General features: G+C 39.5%; 1 protein-coding gene across 2 annotated transcripts in view; it reads left to right on the top strand.

The window, feature by feature from the left end:
* Positions 1-14648, top strand: part of pleca (plectin a) — a 112956-nt gene that overhangs the window by 7514 nt on the left and 90794 nt on the right. For both annotated transcript variants that reach the window (XM_039819226.1, XM_039819227.1), the window contains one exon: positions 2068-2281. In XM_039819226.1, coding sequence (XP_039675160.1) covers positions 2068-2281 — 214 coding nt within the window. The remainder of the gene's footprint in view (positions 1-2067; positions 2282-14648) is intronic.

Raw genomic sequence — 14648 nt, 5'->3', positions numbered from 1 at the left:
CTCTGCAGTACAGTGATGATTAATTCACAGATTGCCTTAAACATGAAAAGGGCTCACACTTTGCTGCCTGACTGACTAAAGGATTATGTATATTAAAGCTATATGTGATAACTTGTGGCGCCTCAATGCAATCTTAAAATCAATCCTCTGCTGTGCGTATTGGGACTATTTTAGAAGCTATGAATCTTCTTTTTAAGATTATTTTTTGGGTATTTTCAGCCTTTATTTTTGACAGGACAGATGAAAGGGAAGAGAGAGGGGGGAATGACATGCAGCAAAGGGCCGCAGGTCAGAGTCGAACCTGGGCCCGCTGTGTTGAGGAGTAAACCTCTATATATGGGCGCCTGCTCTACCGACTGAGCTATTTGGGCGCCCAGAGGTTATGAATCTTTAACATGGCTCCCTTACTGTAGCTCTAGCCATTCAAACAACCCAGTCTGCATTTTCCTAAAGTATTTGTACAGTATCTTGTTTTGTATAGACTGAATCCTAGAAGCCAAGCTGAACACAAGCACAAATATGAGCTGACAAATAGTGGTTACGTAAATGCATGTGTGTCCATTAAAATCAGTCAATGAACTGCCACAGGAAAGTACAACGGGTTACTGCTCTACTTTCACAGGCAAACACTGTTATTGGTTCATCTACGACATATTGAGGTATTGCCATAAGCTGACTGGCAAAACACACGTTTTCCTGAAAAGAAAACTTCCATACAGGTTAAGTAATATAATGTGTCATGTGCAGATGTTCAGTGTCACTCTTTTGCCAGACTGAAACCATCAAAGCTCTAGATTTGGCTGCCTGAAATAAAGATGTAATAACAATATAAGAAGTAAACAATGTTGCAGTAGGCTACTGCAGTCCAAACAACAAACAGCCAGCCCGAAATAGCATTTAGCTAAATCGTAACCTGAATGTGAACTGTATCTGATGCACTGTAATACTCCGTCCTGGGACTTTGGTCCTGTCTGCTCCTTTCCAATCAGAGAGGCTGTGGCAGTGGAGCCAGCGCCCCTGTGGGGAGCATCCTCATGGTGCTGGATGGTGACTCAGCTGAAAAGGAAGCTGGGAGCGTGGTGACGTTGTACAGTGCATCAGCGGCACCTGCCCTGTTCCTCCCAGCAGCTCTCTGAATGAGTCAGGCCTGTAGGCTTTTGATGAAAAATAGTCCTTCAGATGGCAGTCTGAGCACTGGGCTGCAACACTGAGCTTGTGTCCTGGTTACTGCACATTAGGTCTAAATATAGATGCTCCAAATATGGCTGGCCAATCGTAATATGATATGATTGTGTAATATTAATCTAAAATATTAATCTAATATACCGCCCAGTCCTGCTCCAGAATATTGTTTTAATCACTGACATACCATACCAGCCCCAATATAAGATGTTTTATTTAGGAAATTACTGAGGAAAAAGTGGGGGTCATATTATATTTTAGAACTAGACTTTTGCATTCACAACTGCTGATATTTTTTATTAATGGATGAGGACACCTGCGTTTACAGGTTAGGCTACTTAATGTTGCTTTAACTGAGCGTTGCATTATGGGTTGCTTTTTATGTTAAGCTAGCGATTTCATACCGAACCGTTAACCGTTGTTTAGACCCCAAAGGTTTCTAGGTTATACTGTCTATGGTTATAGGCCCGTTTAATTTTAACGTTATCATTTTTTCTGCCACGAGGGGCATTTAATACTAGCCGAGTCCCAACGGCGTTTCCGAGAAATGGACTTTATAGAAGTGTCTGTCAGGCGGCCAAGAAATGTGTCACAGAAAGTCATGCTAGAAGATGGTAAGTTAGCTAGCTAGTCCTCAAAGACAGTTATCGCTAGGTACCGGTACATTTCATAGTTATATCTATGGGTAAAGTTAACGTTAGCAAACTAACAATATCAAACGGATAGCTCAAACCAAGCAATCTGACTGGTTCATATAACCATGATATAGCTAATAATGTAATAACATTGGTTACAGAATTTACATACAGAGACTTTCTCTCTGTTCTATTTTGAGAAGTTTTGACACTCCATGCCTATTCTTTTCTTCTCACTATGTCCATCCAGACCATGGAGGAGGTGAAGGACAAGCCCAAGAGGAGGCCTCTGGTCAGGGCTGCGTCAGAGGAGAGCTCCAGTGATCTGAGTTCAGTAAGTTACTCTCCATCCCCTGGAGACACGCTGCCCTGGAACCTGCCCAAACACCATCGCATGAAGCGCTCCAAGTCAGCCTCAGGAGATGTGCTGGACCCAGCAGAGAGGGCTGTCATCCGCATCGCAGGTACAATGTTCACATTAACAACAATAAAAAAATGGAGGTAGAATTGTCTGTGAGGGGGATTCATGTGTTGACAGAACTTTTTGAGTTCTGCCCACTCTTTGTCTTTATGCTTATACGCAAATTCTGCTGTAACACTGCTGCTATATCACCGTCTGTTAATGCTGATACTCATGTAGTATTTTATGTGGAAGCTCACCTCTCAGTCATATCACTTTGGGGCAGCTTTGCGATAATTGTTTGATCTGTGGTCCTCATTGTGGCTGCTGGCATGTTGTGACTGCAATTGTCATCTGCTGGTCATATCAGCTGTTTTCTAAAATGTGCACTTCAAGTTGGAAGTTTTCTGTCAGTACTGTCAGCTATTGACTTACTGCTTTACTTCACCGATCTGAGGATTTGTTGCATATATGCTGTCATTCATTCTGTTTTTGTGTTCTTGGTAAAAAAACAGTAAAATAATACGCTGTAATGCTGCTAGCTGTTGTTTTGGGTGTTTGGGTTAGGGATGATGTACACGTTACTTTTGTCTTTTGCACAGACCATTCATATAATTAATCCCCTGTAATGTTGGCTTCATGGCTTTTGTCACAAACAAAAGAGGTAGTCTCATTCACATTTTCTCTGCACACTTTGTATTCAGCCAAGCATTTGAGAAATATTTACTCAAAATAATGGGTTTATGTCACAGCTTGTTTACTATTTACTACTAACAATACATCTAAACTGTTATGTTCTGCAGTTAACACCCGAACCACACTCAGCCACTCTCACTGGCAACCTAAAACTTAAACTTATATCAATTTACGGCACAACAACATTTCTTAAGAAGATATTATCAGCCTCAAAAAACATGAATTTTTGGGAATTTTGCTACAGATATACATATAACTATCTGCTGCTTATGTGTATGCTGCAGCTGCTTATCAGGTCAATTGTTGGGTTTAGAGCTATCCATAGGAATTCACTAGACACGGTATTACCTGAAATGTCAAGATCTACTCAATTCAAATTTGAATACATACTTAACACTACCTCAGAGATTCATGTAGGCAGTTGAAAGAGATATATTGCGTAACAACATAATTACCATCTCTTATTAGGCTCATTTATTTCCCATGGGGGGTTTCAGATTGCAGGGAGGTTCTGCAGCTCCTTCACCTCTATTAAGTGTCCGAACACTTAGAGCTCAGAAGATGTGACTCACTGTCTCAGCACTTACTGTGGTGGGTGGACCCCCCCCGGTCGTCTCTGATATTGATTTGGTGGGGTGGGGTGGAGTACTGCAGCAGTGTTGTGTGACTGGTTGTTATTGTTTCTTCACACACAATAGCAATAGCAGGATTGCATGACTCCAAGTTCTCCAGCAGAACTGGTTGACGAGCTAGAGTTTCGGGAGATAGTGGGGTATCTGATTGATTTATGTCTGAAGTTTGACTTTTTTCACTTTCATGTCCTTTACTGACTTACTGTAATGCCTATACATGAGCAGGATGCCAGGGTCCAATGAAATATATTAGATACCGGCGACTGTACCAATGTTGTCTCATTGGATTGCTGCCATAATGGCCCTGGCCCAATTCATTGTGAGACACATGTATACAAGGCCTGAGCTGCAGCTTTATCTGACAACAAATGGAGACAGGACTATTTGTTATCAAGCTGCAGACTGTTTGAGAGGCAGGCAGTGTTGGCTGATACTAAATATGATGTCAGTATGACTGTATTAAGGTCTTTGTTGTTTTCTAACATGCTGTTTTATTGATCAGATAACTGTGACTCTTGACAGTTGCTGTGCTGATATCCGTACAGAGTGATAGTGATACAAAAAAAAACACAATAAAGTGCTGGTGAAAGAAATGAAAAAAACTGTTATAGAATACACAGGTCAGCAGAATTGTAAAGAGGAGAGGAGTGACTGATCCTGGTTTAGCATGTCCTGTGTTGTTATAGCCATGGCTCATAACCATTACCAGGGGCAGATAGGCCTAAAATAATTAAATGAAAGTGTAAGTGAGTTATTTGCTGGACCCATGAAGTGCTTCATCATTGGTCTTGGTCATCTAGACAAAAAAAACAAAAACATCTCTCTTATTACAAATGACATGGCCCAGAAAACTGAAATCAACTGGAAAAACACACCAATTGAAATGTGTTGAACAAATGCAACATGATTATCAGCATAAATAAGTAGTATTTAATTCGTATTTGTGATTACCTTACTGGGTAACCCTTTCCCAGTAGCTTCTTTTTTGCATGGCGTAATCCAGGGAATGGTCATAGCTGGGTTAAAATCTTAAAAAAGTTAAAGTTATTAGCCATGCTAGCATCACAACTCTAAAGGATTACGATGGGGGTCTGTCAGTTGGTCCTTGAATTGTTTGGGGTACAGCTTAGTTTCTTACCTCTTTGTTCTGTTTTCAAGGAACACTGAGTCGAGCAAACGTCATAGCTCTGCTCGTAACAGATTGAGATCAATTATTCATAATTGCTTTCAATGTGGGACTTTGAGCAGTGTTCGTCAGAATATTGAATTGGGGATGTATTATTGGTTTTTACATTTTACAGTCTTCACCATGGCTGCTTGCGTCAACAGTGTGTAAAAATATCGTTGGGACTCTTGTGCAGCTGGAAGTGCAAAGTTTAGTTTCGTCTGTCTTTCATACAACTGTGTTTTTTCCACTGACTCACTGACTGTTTCTTTTCCTGAGGCTTGTCCTGTCACTTCCCCTAAGCCAGGTGTCAAACTCATTTTCACTAAGGGCCACACTGGAAAAAGAGAATCACACCAAGGGCCAGACATGTAGAGTTTATTGGTGTGCGTTTGTTACTGCATATCACTTTTTTTTTTAACATTTTGGTAGCTTTTTTCCTCATTTTTGTTGTTTTTGTTCCGACTTTTTTGTGGCTTTCTCAGACATTTGTCACCTTTTTGTAAATTTGTTGCTTTTTCCGACATTTTTGTATGCTTTTTGTTGACATGAAGCCTACAAAAGTCATCAAGAGAGTTTCTTAGCCATCACAGAATTTAGCAAATCAAGCAAAAACAATGATACATTTTTTTTTTTAACAACAACCTGTTTCTCAGCCTGAATATGAAAACTCTGCTTCTTTTGGGGGAATTTCTGAGTCTCAGAGTCGGCAAATGTGCCATATTCTGCTTTGATTGTCAGGTAATTTCAGTTTAAAAAACACATTCCTGTGTTTTTAGTTTGGCGCACAACTAGGTTGGCCAAAATTTATTGTGAACCCAAATTGATATACGGGCCGGATCTAAATCTGCAAGGGGCCGGATTTGGCCTGCGGGCCTTGAGTTTGACACGTGCCCTAAGCTGTTTCCAAATAATAAAGACTGCCTTTGTACTTCCAGTGTTAACAGATAATGTATACCTATTTTAAAGTGAGGCGAAAAGTATCTTATAGTTACATGCTTTAGAGTATTGTGATCAGAGGGGTTTGTGCGGTATACATGCTGGACACTAGAGGGCAGAATCTAAAGATAAAGTTCAGTGGAGCGCGTCTGCATGCTCTTTACTCACTGCCCAGTGTTGCTGCTCACAGTATATATATCTTATTTCATGAACCGTTCACTTGATTTCACATTGTGGGAATTTGTAAACATTTTCTATATGTAGTCTTAGAACTACATTGAATTTAAATGAGAAACTTGTTTTACATTGCTTTGATACATTGCACATCTTGCATACATCTGCTCTGCATTTATTATTGCACCGCATGCACTGTAAGTTTTATTTATTTATTCTTTTGCCTATTCTAACGTTTTTTTAATTATTTATTTTTAGAGATTAAAAATATAAAACAAAACATCTGCATGCATAAACCAAAATAAATGCTCTAATGGATTATATCACTGAAAAGGTCATCACAGGAACATTAATTACTGACATTGTTGGAACAGTAATGCTAATGTGATTACTGTAATAAATAACTTAGAAACAAATTATCGATACACTGACTATATTTCAACCTGTGATTTATTTTCAGGCTGCCAACTTGAAAGCAGGTAACCAGGCAAGGTCTTACAAATACAAATCAGTGAATACACAAAGAAACAGTCAATGAATAGTGTGGGGGCGGTCGTATCCTTCCTTAGATGTGTTGTTGTTTTCTTTTCTTCTAGCAGAGAACATAAATTAGTTGCACAGCCGGGGCAGAGAGTCTTTAGTTTGGTGATGTGTGGGAGGAATGGTTGGCACTGCGGTCAGTCACTCGAGCCAAAGTCAGACACCAAGAGAGACAAAAGTGAGATTTTCACTATCCACTGGCCTGTGGTGAGAAACAGTAGGATGTTTTTTCACTCCATACTGTGGCAGACAGAGATCCGTATTGCCCATCAAAAAGCCATTTTAGAGCCAACTTGTTCTGTATGCTGTAGAAAGAAATCATGGAATAAATCATTGTCAGCCCTCAGTTTTAAATTGGTAATCTCTAAGACCTTCATTGTTTTACTTTGGTGATATCTTTAGCGCTGAGCTGTTGTTTTTGTGGTGGCACTGCACTTCCCAGAGTTGACTTGTCAAACAGTTATTACAATTTTTTTCTTGATTTTCTGTTGATGCAGTTTGACTTTCTCTGGTGGCTCTCTTTTCTTAGACTTTTTCACGGTTGATGTCACTTAAAGCGCCCAAATTATGCTCATTTTCAGGTTCATAACTGTATTTTAAGATTGTACCAGAATAGGTTTACATGGTTTAATTTTCAAAAAACACCATATTTTTGTTGTACTGCACAGCGCTCTCTCACTGCTGCAGATGCTCTTTTCACCTGGTTTCTGTTTTAGCTACAGAGTGAGACCTCTTTTCTTCTTCTTCTGTACTATCTTTGATTGCACTCGCACATGCTCAGTAGCTCAGATGTAGAGCATGTCAGCTAGCTAACTAGAGACAGTAAAAGAAAGCCTGTTTCTCCAACTTTGGTCAGTTACAAGGCAGGATTAGCTGGGAGACTTCTTCTAAATGAGGGCACACATGTAAGTAGTTCTTTTGTAGATAATGGTGAACTTGTGTGTGTTGTAGCAGTGCTTTGCTATTGAGAACAACGTAGCATGCTAGCGTTAGCATTAGCGTTAGCATGCTAATGCTAACGGTTAGCATGCTAACGAGCTAACGGTTGTGGTTAGCCAGCTCATGTGACGTCACAGTCCGAGCCGATTTTGAACAGCTCACTAGGAGACTGAAGGCAGGACACATTCAGAAACCGCATCTCACTCAAAACAGCATGGATGGATTTTTTTCAAAGTTTGTATGTGTGTGGAAGCACCAGAGACACAAAAGAACACCCCAAATCCCAGAAAAAGTGTTTTTTTCATAATATGGGCCCTTTAAACTTAGGGCCGGGCAACATATCGGTATTATATCGATATCGTGATATGAGGCTAGATATGGTCTTAGATTTTAGATATCGTAATATCGTGATATGACTTAAGTCTTGTCTTTTCCTGGTTTTAAAGGCTGCATTACAGTAAAGTGATGTACTTTTCTGAACCTACCAGACTGTTGTAACTGTTCTATTATTTGCATTTACCCACTAAGTCATTATATCCACATTACTGATGATTATTTATCTAAAATCTAAGTGTGAAGATATTTTGTGAAAGCACCAATGGTCAACACTACAATATCGTTGCGGTATCGATATCGAGGTATTTGGTAAAAAATATCATGATATCTGATTTTCTCCATATGGCCCAGCCCTTCTTAAAGTGCAAGGTTTTCTGCCTTTTACTAAAAAACAAGCCTAATCTTTATCTATCTTTAGGCCAATTTGAAACATGATATTTGAGTTACACTCTTTAGGCGGCACATGGAACTGTATGGTTCATAATCATAACTTATAGGGCTTTGTAATCAGATTGCTTGCCCTGTCAAATCAAATCAAGCTCTTCTGTTTTATGTGTCTCTAAAAGTCAGTTTGAAAAGTCCAATAATGGGTGTTTGTTCAACTTCCCAAAGATTGGTGAATAATCCTTATAAATAATGGTTATATTCAACATTATCAACATTATCATAATTTTAACCATAATCTTGTATTTCCACTGTATTCCTGCTATTCCTGTTTTTGTCTCTAAAACTCTAAAAGATCTGTTTATCAGGAAAGAAATAATGTTTATAGTGAGAATTAGTGTAGTGTTTATTAGATTCAGTTAAAAGTCTCAATTTATAGATATGTTAATTGTTTATTTGCATGCATATCAGAGATTGATGGAGTTTTAAAAACCTCTACTGAACATGCTGTAGGTGCTGGGAGTCCTTATCACGTTTAGGTCATAACTCAGTGGTTGAAAAACGCTGCAATTAGTTGGCTGGCTCAAAGTTGCAACGCTGTGCTTGATTATTCAAGTGATTTAGGGTGTTGAAATACTTTTCACATTCCTGAAATGAAGGATTTATTAATGTACATTTTGCAATTTGCAGTTTCATGCTGATGAAATTTTAATTCTTTCTGATAGTGGAGTAAACAAAAACTCCCAGCTGTATGAGAAAGTGATAACACACACATATGTGCTCAGCTTGTGAGGATATCTGCACTATTCTGTTGCTTTTAGCAGGGAGAGTTACTTTTCTGACTGGTCTGACTGTAATGGTGCATATATATATATATATATATATATATATATATATATATATATATATATATATATTATCAAACATTGTTATAATTTGTAGAGCTGCAAAGATTAATCGATTAATCAATTAGTTGTCAAATATTAAATGCCAACTATTTTGATAATTGATTAATTGGTGTGAGTAATGTTTTCAGAGAAAAAAGTTAAAATTCTGTGATTCCAGCTTCTTAAATGTGAATATGTTCTAGTTTGATAACAGTATGACAGTAAACTCAATATATTTCAGTTGTGGACAAAACAAGACATTTGATGATGTCTTTTTTTAGACAAAACAACTAATCGATTAATCGAGAAAATAATCGAGAGATTAATCGAATGAAAATAATCGTTAGTTGCAGCCCTAATAATTTGTTGAGTGAGTAGAGATTTTTAAGAGAAGCTGTGTCGCTCAAACAAGTGCACACACATAATAACACACCTAAAAACACACATTATGAGATGACATTGGCATGATATGCTGTAACACTTTGAACCTATCAACAACAAATAAGCCAGTCTATTTATGTTTGCATTGTTTAATGCATGAGTAATTGTGTGCACAAAATTTATGCACCAACTGTTAGATAAGTACTCGCTGCATTATAAGACTTTGTCATGGCACAAATTGTTACGTGCCATGATGGCTGAATTCAGCTGCTTCAGTCTCAGGGTCCTGGTATTGTGCATGCTGGCTCACTGTCACACTCTCATGGTCATCAATGTTATTTGTTCCATCTGTGCTTTTCCTGTTATGGCAAGTTTGATATCACTCCCTTGTTCACTCACTCACAATACACACTCAATAGATTACTCCATAATGAGCAGTAAGCTGTAATTTTGGATACTTACACGTCATCAATATTTTCCTTCATCACGGTAGTTGTAATTTCATATCAAAGGTCAATCATTGTATTGTGTGGTGTTAAGCAAGTAGTGTACATGCTATAGACACTACTATAGAATTTGGTCAATAAATTGGCTGAAAGTAAATATAGTGCAGAATGTCTGCTGTGAAAATGGCCTGTCCAACATAGATATTAATCTCAAAGCAGCAATAACAAAATTAATTCATTAAGAAACTAAAATTAAAAATCTTATGGGGTTTAACCATCAACAAATATGCCTTACCATCCGTGATAATGTGATAATATGTTATTGTTGATAATTTAATAATTTATTTGCAAAATCCTACAAATAATCCCAAAACAGATTCTTTAAGTGATTCACAATAAATTTCCTATGAACTTTTCCTCTAAAATGTTCCTGTCTGGCCACTATCTTGTAGGAAGAGCCAAGTGTAGCAGCAGTTTTTCTTGGCATCCTGATGTACTATTGTCACCGCTTTATCTGAGAGGGTCTGTGATCTCTCTGAATGTAATAGTAGATCTGTGTTTTCTTACCATTCACACTGCTTGGACTACAGGGCCTAAGAATTGGAATGCTATATCTTACACTGTATATTGTAAGAACTAGAGATGGTCCGATACTGCCTAAAACGCTGGTATCGGTATCGGGAAGTACTGGAGTTTATGCACCGATCCGATACCACGTAATAAAGCCCTAAAGAAAATCTATGTTAAAGTAGTTTATTTATGTTCTTTTTCCGTTATAACAGACGGTCAAACTGGAGAATAAAAGAAAGTTCTGTGGCATTCATTGTTTGTGTTTGTTCATGTTTTACAAAGAGTTTAACCTGAGCCAGACAGACAACAAAGATAGAAATCATATCACATCCATACAGGGATCATAGTATACGGTTATTAAAACATAATAAAATATATGACACGCTGGTATTGGATCGGTACTCGGTATCGGCCGATACGCAAATTCAGGTATCGGAATCGGTATCGGGAAGCAAAAAATGGTATCGGGCCATCTCTAGCAAGAACCAGTTTTATTTTGTGTTTCCCACAGCTAGATCAGAGCAGGGCTATCAAAGTTGATGGATATTGTCAGATTTAAAGGTACTTTTTATTGTCACATACACATACATGTAGCGAAATTCATTTTCTGCATTTAACCCATCCCTCAAGGGAGCAGTGGGCAGCCATTTTCAGTGCCCGGGGACCAACTCAAGATCTGAGCCAGTGCCTTGATCAAGGGCACTGACTGGAGAACCTAGTACATGTTTTTTGATGGTGGGGGAAACCGGAGCACCCGGAGGAAACCCACGGGGGAGAACATACAAACGCCACACAGAAAGGCCCGGAACGACCTGGATTCGAACCCAGAACCTTCTTGCTGTGAGGCCACAGTGCTAAATATTGGGCCACATGCTGCCCATGGCATATGAGGAGTACTGCATATAAGAAGCGAGTATTATGAAGTCATCATGTGATGTGACATTTCAGTTTACTTTAGCACAAGTGTTGGTTTTTGGGGAAACCGAAAGACTTAGAAGGAATAAGAAGTTCTGTTTTAAAGTTTTAGCTTTAGCCTGCTTTGCTGTGGTTGTAATTTTCACACATATTCAGAGTTGTTTATCCTTCAGCTGTGTGATCCAGCACCGATCCAGTGTTTAGTCCTGTACTGAAGAGGTGTGGTCCTCTGGCATTAAAACTTTAAAATCTGGCGTCATTCAGTTTTGGGAATATGACGTGACTTTAAGGAGAACCATGTAAGTGGTTTTTTTCTTCTTTTTTTAAAGCTGTGAATAGCACAGGATCCACTTGACGTGCCTTGCCCTAGTTTCTCTAGCAGCAGGAACTCAAATAACCCCACGCAGCTCCGTCATTTGTTTTTTCATCGAGGTAGCCATGTGTGTCTCTCTATCTGGGGTGGAGTTGGCCGGTCGTGTGTGTGTGTGTGTGTGTGTGTATTTGTGGGATCTGCTGGTCTGCCTCAACTGGTATCTATCTTTGTGGTGTGTGCTTGCCTCTGTGCCTTTAAGAGGAGGGTCTGATATGTGTGTGTGTGTGTGTGTGGGTGTGGGTATTTCTCAAGCTGAGGAGGGGAGTGGTGGTGGTCTGGAATGAAACCTACAGCTTTAGAGGGAATACTGTGACTAAGTGTGGGTGAGAAAGAAGGTAGGGACAGACAGATAGGTGGACAGACAGCCAGGAGGGCTTTTATCAGAACTGAGAGAACAGAAAGTCAAAGGGGGTTGAACAGTGCCAGTGGGAAGTTTAAAAGAAAGTTTGAAGAGAGAGGAAGGTGCCCTAACTCCGACTCAGTATCCCCAGGCCTATACCCCCATATGGCCAGTTACAGGCTCGAGGAGCAGGACTATGTGCAAGCCTATGAGAACGTCAGAAAAAAAAAAAAAAAAAAAAAAAACCCCCCCCCCCTCTTTATTTTTTTTACTAATCAAATATTTGACAGCATGAATGAATGGGGGAGTTGGAAAGTGAGTATAGTACACCAGCATTAATTGGTTTCATATTGATTGGCACAGATGTATTTTGGTTCAATAGGCCTCTCTGTCGGAATTAGAAACGGGAAGTATATTCTATTGTAGAAATGACATTGAAATGTGGTCTGACACCTTTGCACAGAGTTGCTGGAGAAACATCATAATATTCAGCCTCAAATCTTAGTTGTTAATATAGCTGGAGACTAGGGATCGACCGATTTTTCAAGGCCAATACCGATTATTAGTAGTTAATGAAACTGATAAGGGATATTTGGAACCGATATGCAATTACAGTGAAAATCAAAGTCAAAAATAAGATTTTGGAATGTTACAAATTCCAACACAAAACTTTGTTTAAAAGATTTAAGCAATTATTTAATAAATTAGAAACTTTCAACATAATACATAGTAAAAGAAAGTCAGATAGTGTTGTGGGCGGGGCATTAAGTCAGAATCAGTGGTGGGTGAAACCGAAGCAGAGGGACAGACAGAGCTGTAGCGGAGCCAAAGTAGCGCTGTTTTAAATTCATCAACTTTATCGGTTATCAGGCAAATAAAACATTGATACAGGTAATCTGCAAACTGCCAAAAAACAAGCTGATAATCGGTCTATCCGTACTGGAGACTGGTGGAAGTTATTCATAGCAGTGACACTTCATTCATTTAAAATTTAAAACTATGATTTCCTCTGTGGTGATTTTTGAGAGCTTTAAGGAAAGCTGTCTCTCTGAGATGCAGGAGGCTGAGCTGTGGTCTTCAGGTTGATCAATTAAATATGAATAAAACACAACAGAGTCCTAGTCTGTGTCCTCTTCTCTGGCATGGCAGCCTCCTTTGCATACAGGGGAATCACTGGGCAGTGTGGGCACAGAGAGGTGAGCCATTTGGCCTTTGGTTGAATGGCACAGGTCCAACAGTGCAAGAGTGATAAGCCAACAGGATGGCATATTAGACATTCACATGATTATGTCTGGGTAAACGCTGCCAATACTTGATAATTCAATTCAATTTTATTTATAGTATCAAATCATAACAGACTTATCTCGAGACACTTTACAGATAGAGTAGGTCTAGACCACACTCTATAAATTCCAAAACCCCAACAATTACAGTAATTCCCTCAAGAGCAAGCATTAGCAGTGGCTATTGCGACAGTGGCGAGGAAAAACTCCCTTTTAGGAAGAAACCTCGGCAGACCCAGACTCTTGGTAGGCGGTGTCTGACGGGCCGGTTGGGGGTGTGATGAACAGTGGCAATAATAGTCACATTAAAGATGATGGAACAGTGACTTTGAAGGTCATCGTGGAAGTTCATGTCATGTCGGATGCGGCGGACGCAGCAGGATGAAGCAGGATGCAGCCGGGAATTGCAGAGAATCGCAGAGCTATGCTCTGCGATTCTCTGCAATAAGGACTCCGGGGACATAAGGACTCTGGGGAGTAAACTCCCCAGAGCTAGGTTAGTAACAAGCATTTCTGGGACAGGATGCATACAAAAGGAAACAAATAGAGATGAGAGAGCAGCTCAGTGTGTCACAGGAAGGAAGGAACTTCCTTCCTCCTTTGATAGAGTTTTTCATTTCAGAAAGTGAACACAGGAATCAACCTCAAGATGTTCCTGCAGCTCATTTGCTTACTTGATTCATGAGTCTGAATTTGACCGATGCAAAACCTAGGAGGGCATCATGACCTCTGTGCTGCAAGAAGCAGCAGGTTGAAACTGGTTTTATACACGGACTGATTACCTATGTACAAAATAGTCATGTCAAATTTGACAAAAGAAAGCTTGAATAGTTAAACTGTTCAAATGTTGCTTTTGCAGCCCTGGTCAAAAGTTGTCATTAAATGTCCAAATTCAAAAATAAGTGCCTTATATGATGTACAATTATGGTATATGCATGTTGGTGCGAGTCTATATCTCACTCTTGTTTAATTCGAAATGAATTTGAAATCAGAACTGTGGTTGCACTAGGGGTGGGAGAAAAAAATCAATACAGCATAGTATCACGATATTTTCCTTAGCAATACTGTATCGATACACGGACGTTAGGGCTTTGACTCCGAACTTCGTTATTCGAATATCATTCGAATATTTTAAAAAATAATGATAGGCAGCCCTTAATAATCAAACCTGTTATGGGCATTATTTTTTGTAAATGTGTTTGCTTGTAAACGTTGTTTTCAATTCAGATTCCGAGGCTTTTTCACGCATTTCAAAATGTAACTACGCGTTGCGGTGACGCACGTCTCTCGGCCGTGGCTTGGTAGCGGTGCATTCCCCGCTAATTCTCAAAGAAAGCTGGCTTGCCCAGGGCCAGGCCAGCTCAGCGGCGTTTTTCTCCCGTCGCGTGCCGCTGTCTCTCATACCTACACCGGCCCCCGCACCCTGTCCCT

The sequence above is a fragment of the Perca fluviatilis genome, chromosome 13, assembly GCF_010015445.1.
Source record: "Perca fluviatilis chromosome 13, GENO_Pfluv_1.0, whole genome shotgun sequence".
Classification (NCBI taxonomy): Eukaryota; Metazoa; Chordata; class Actinopteri; order Perciformes; family Percidae; genus Perca; species Perca fluviatilis.
Note: the sequence above shows the minus strand (reverse complement) of the source record. Positions and strands in the feature narration are given on the sequence as shown.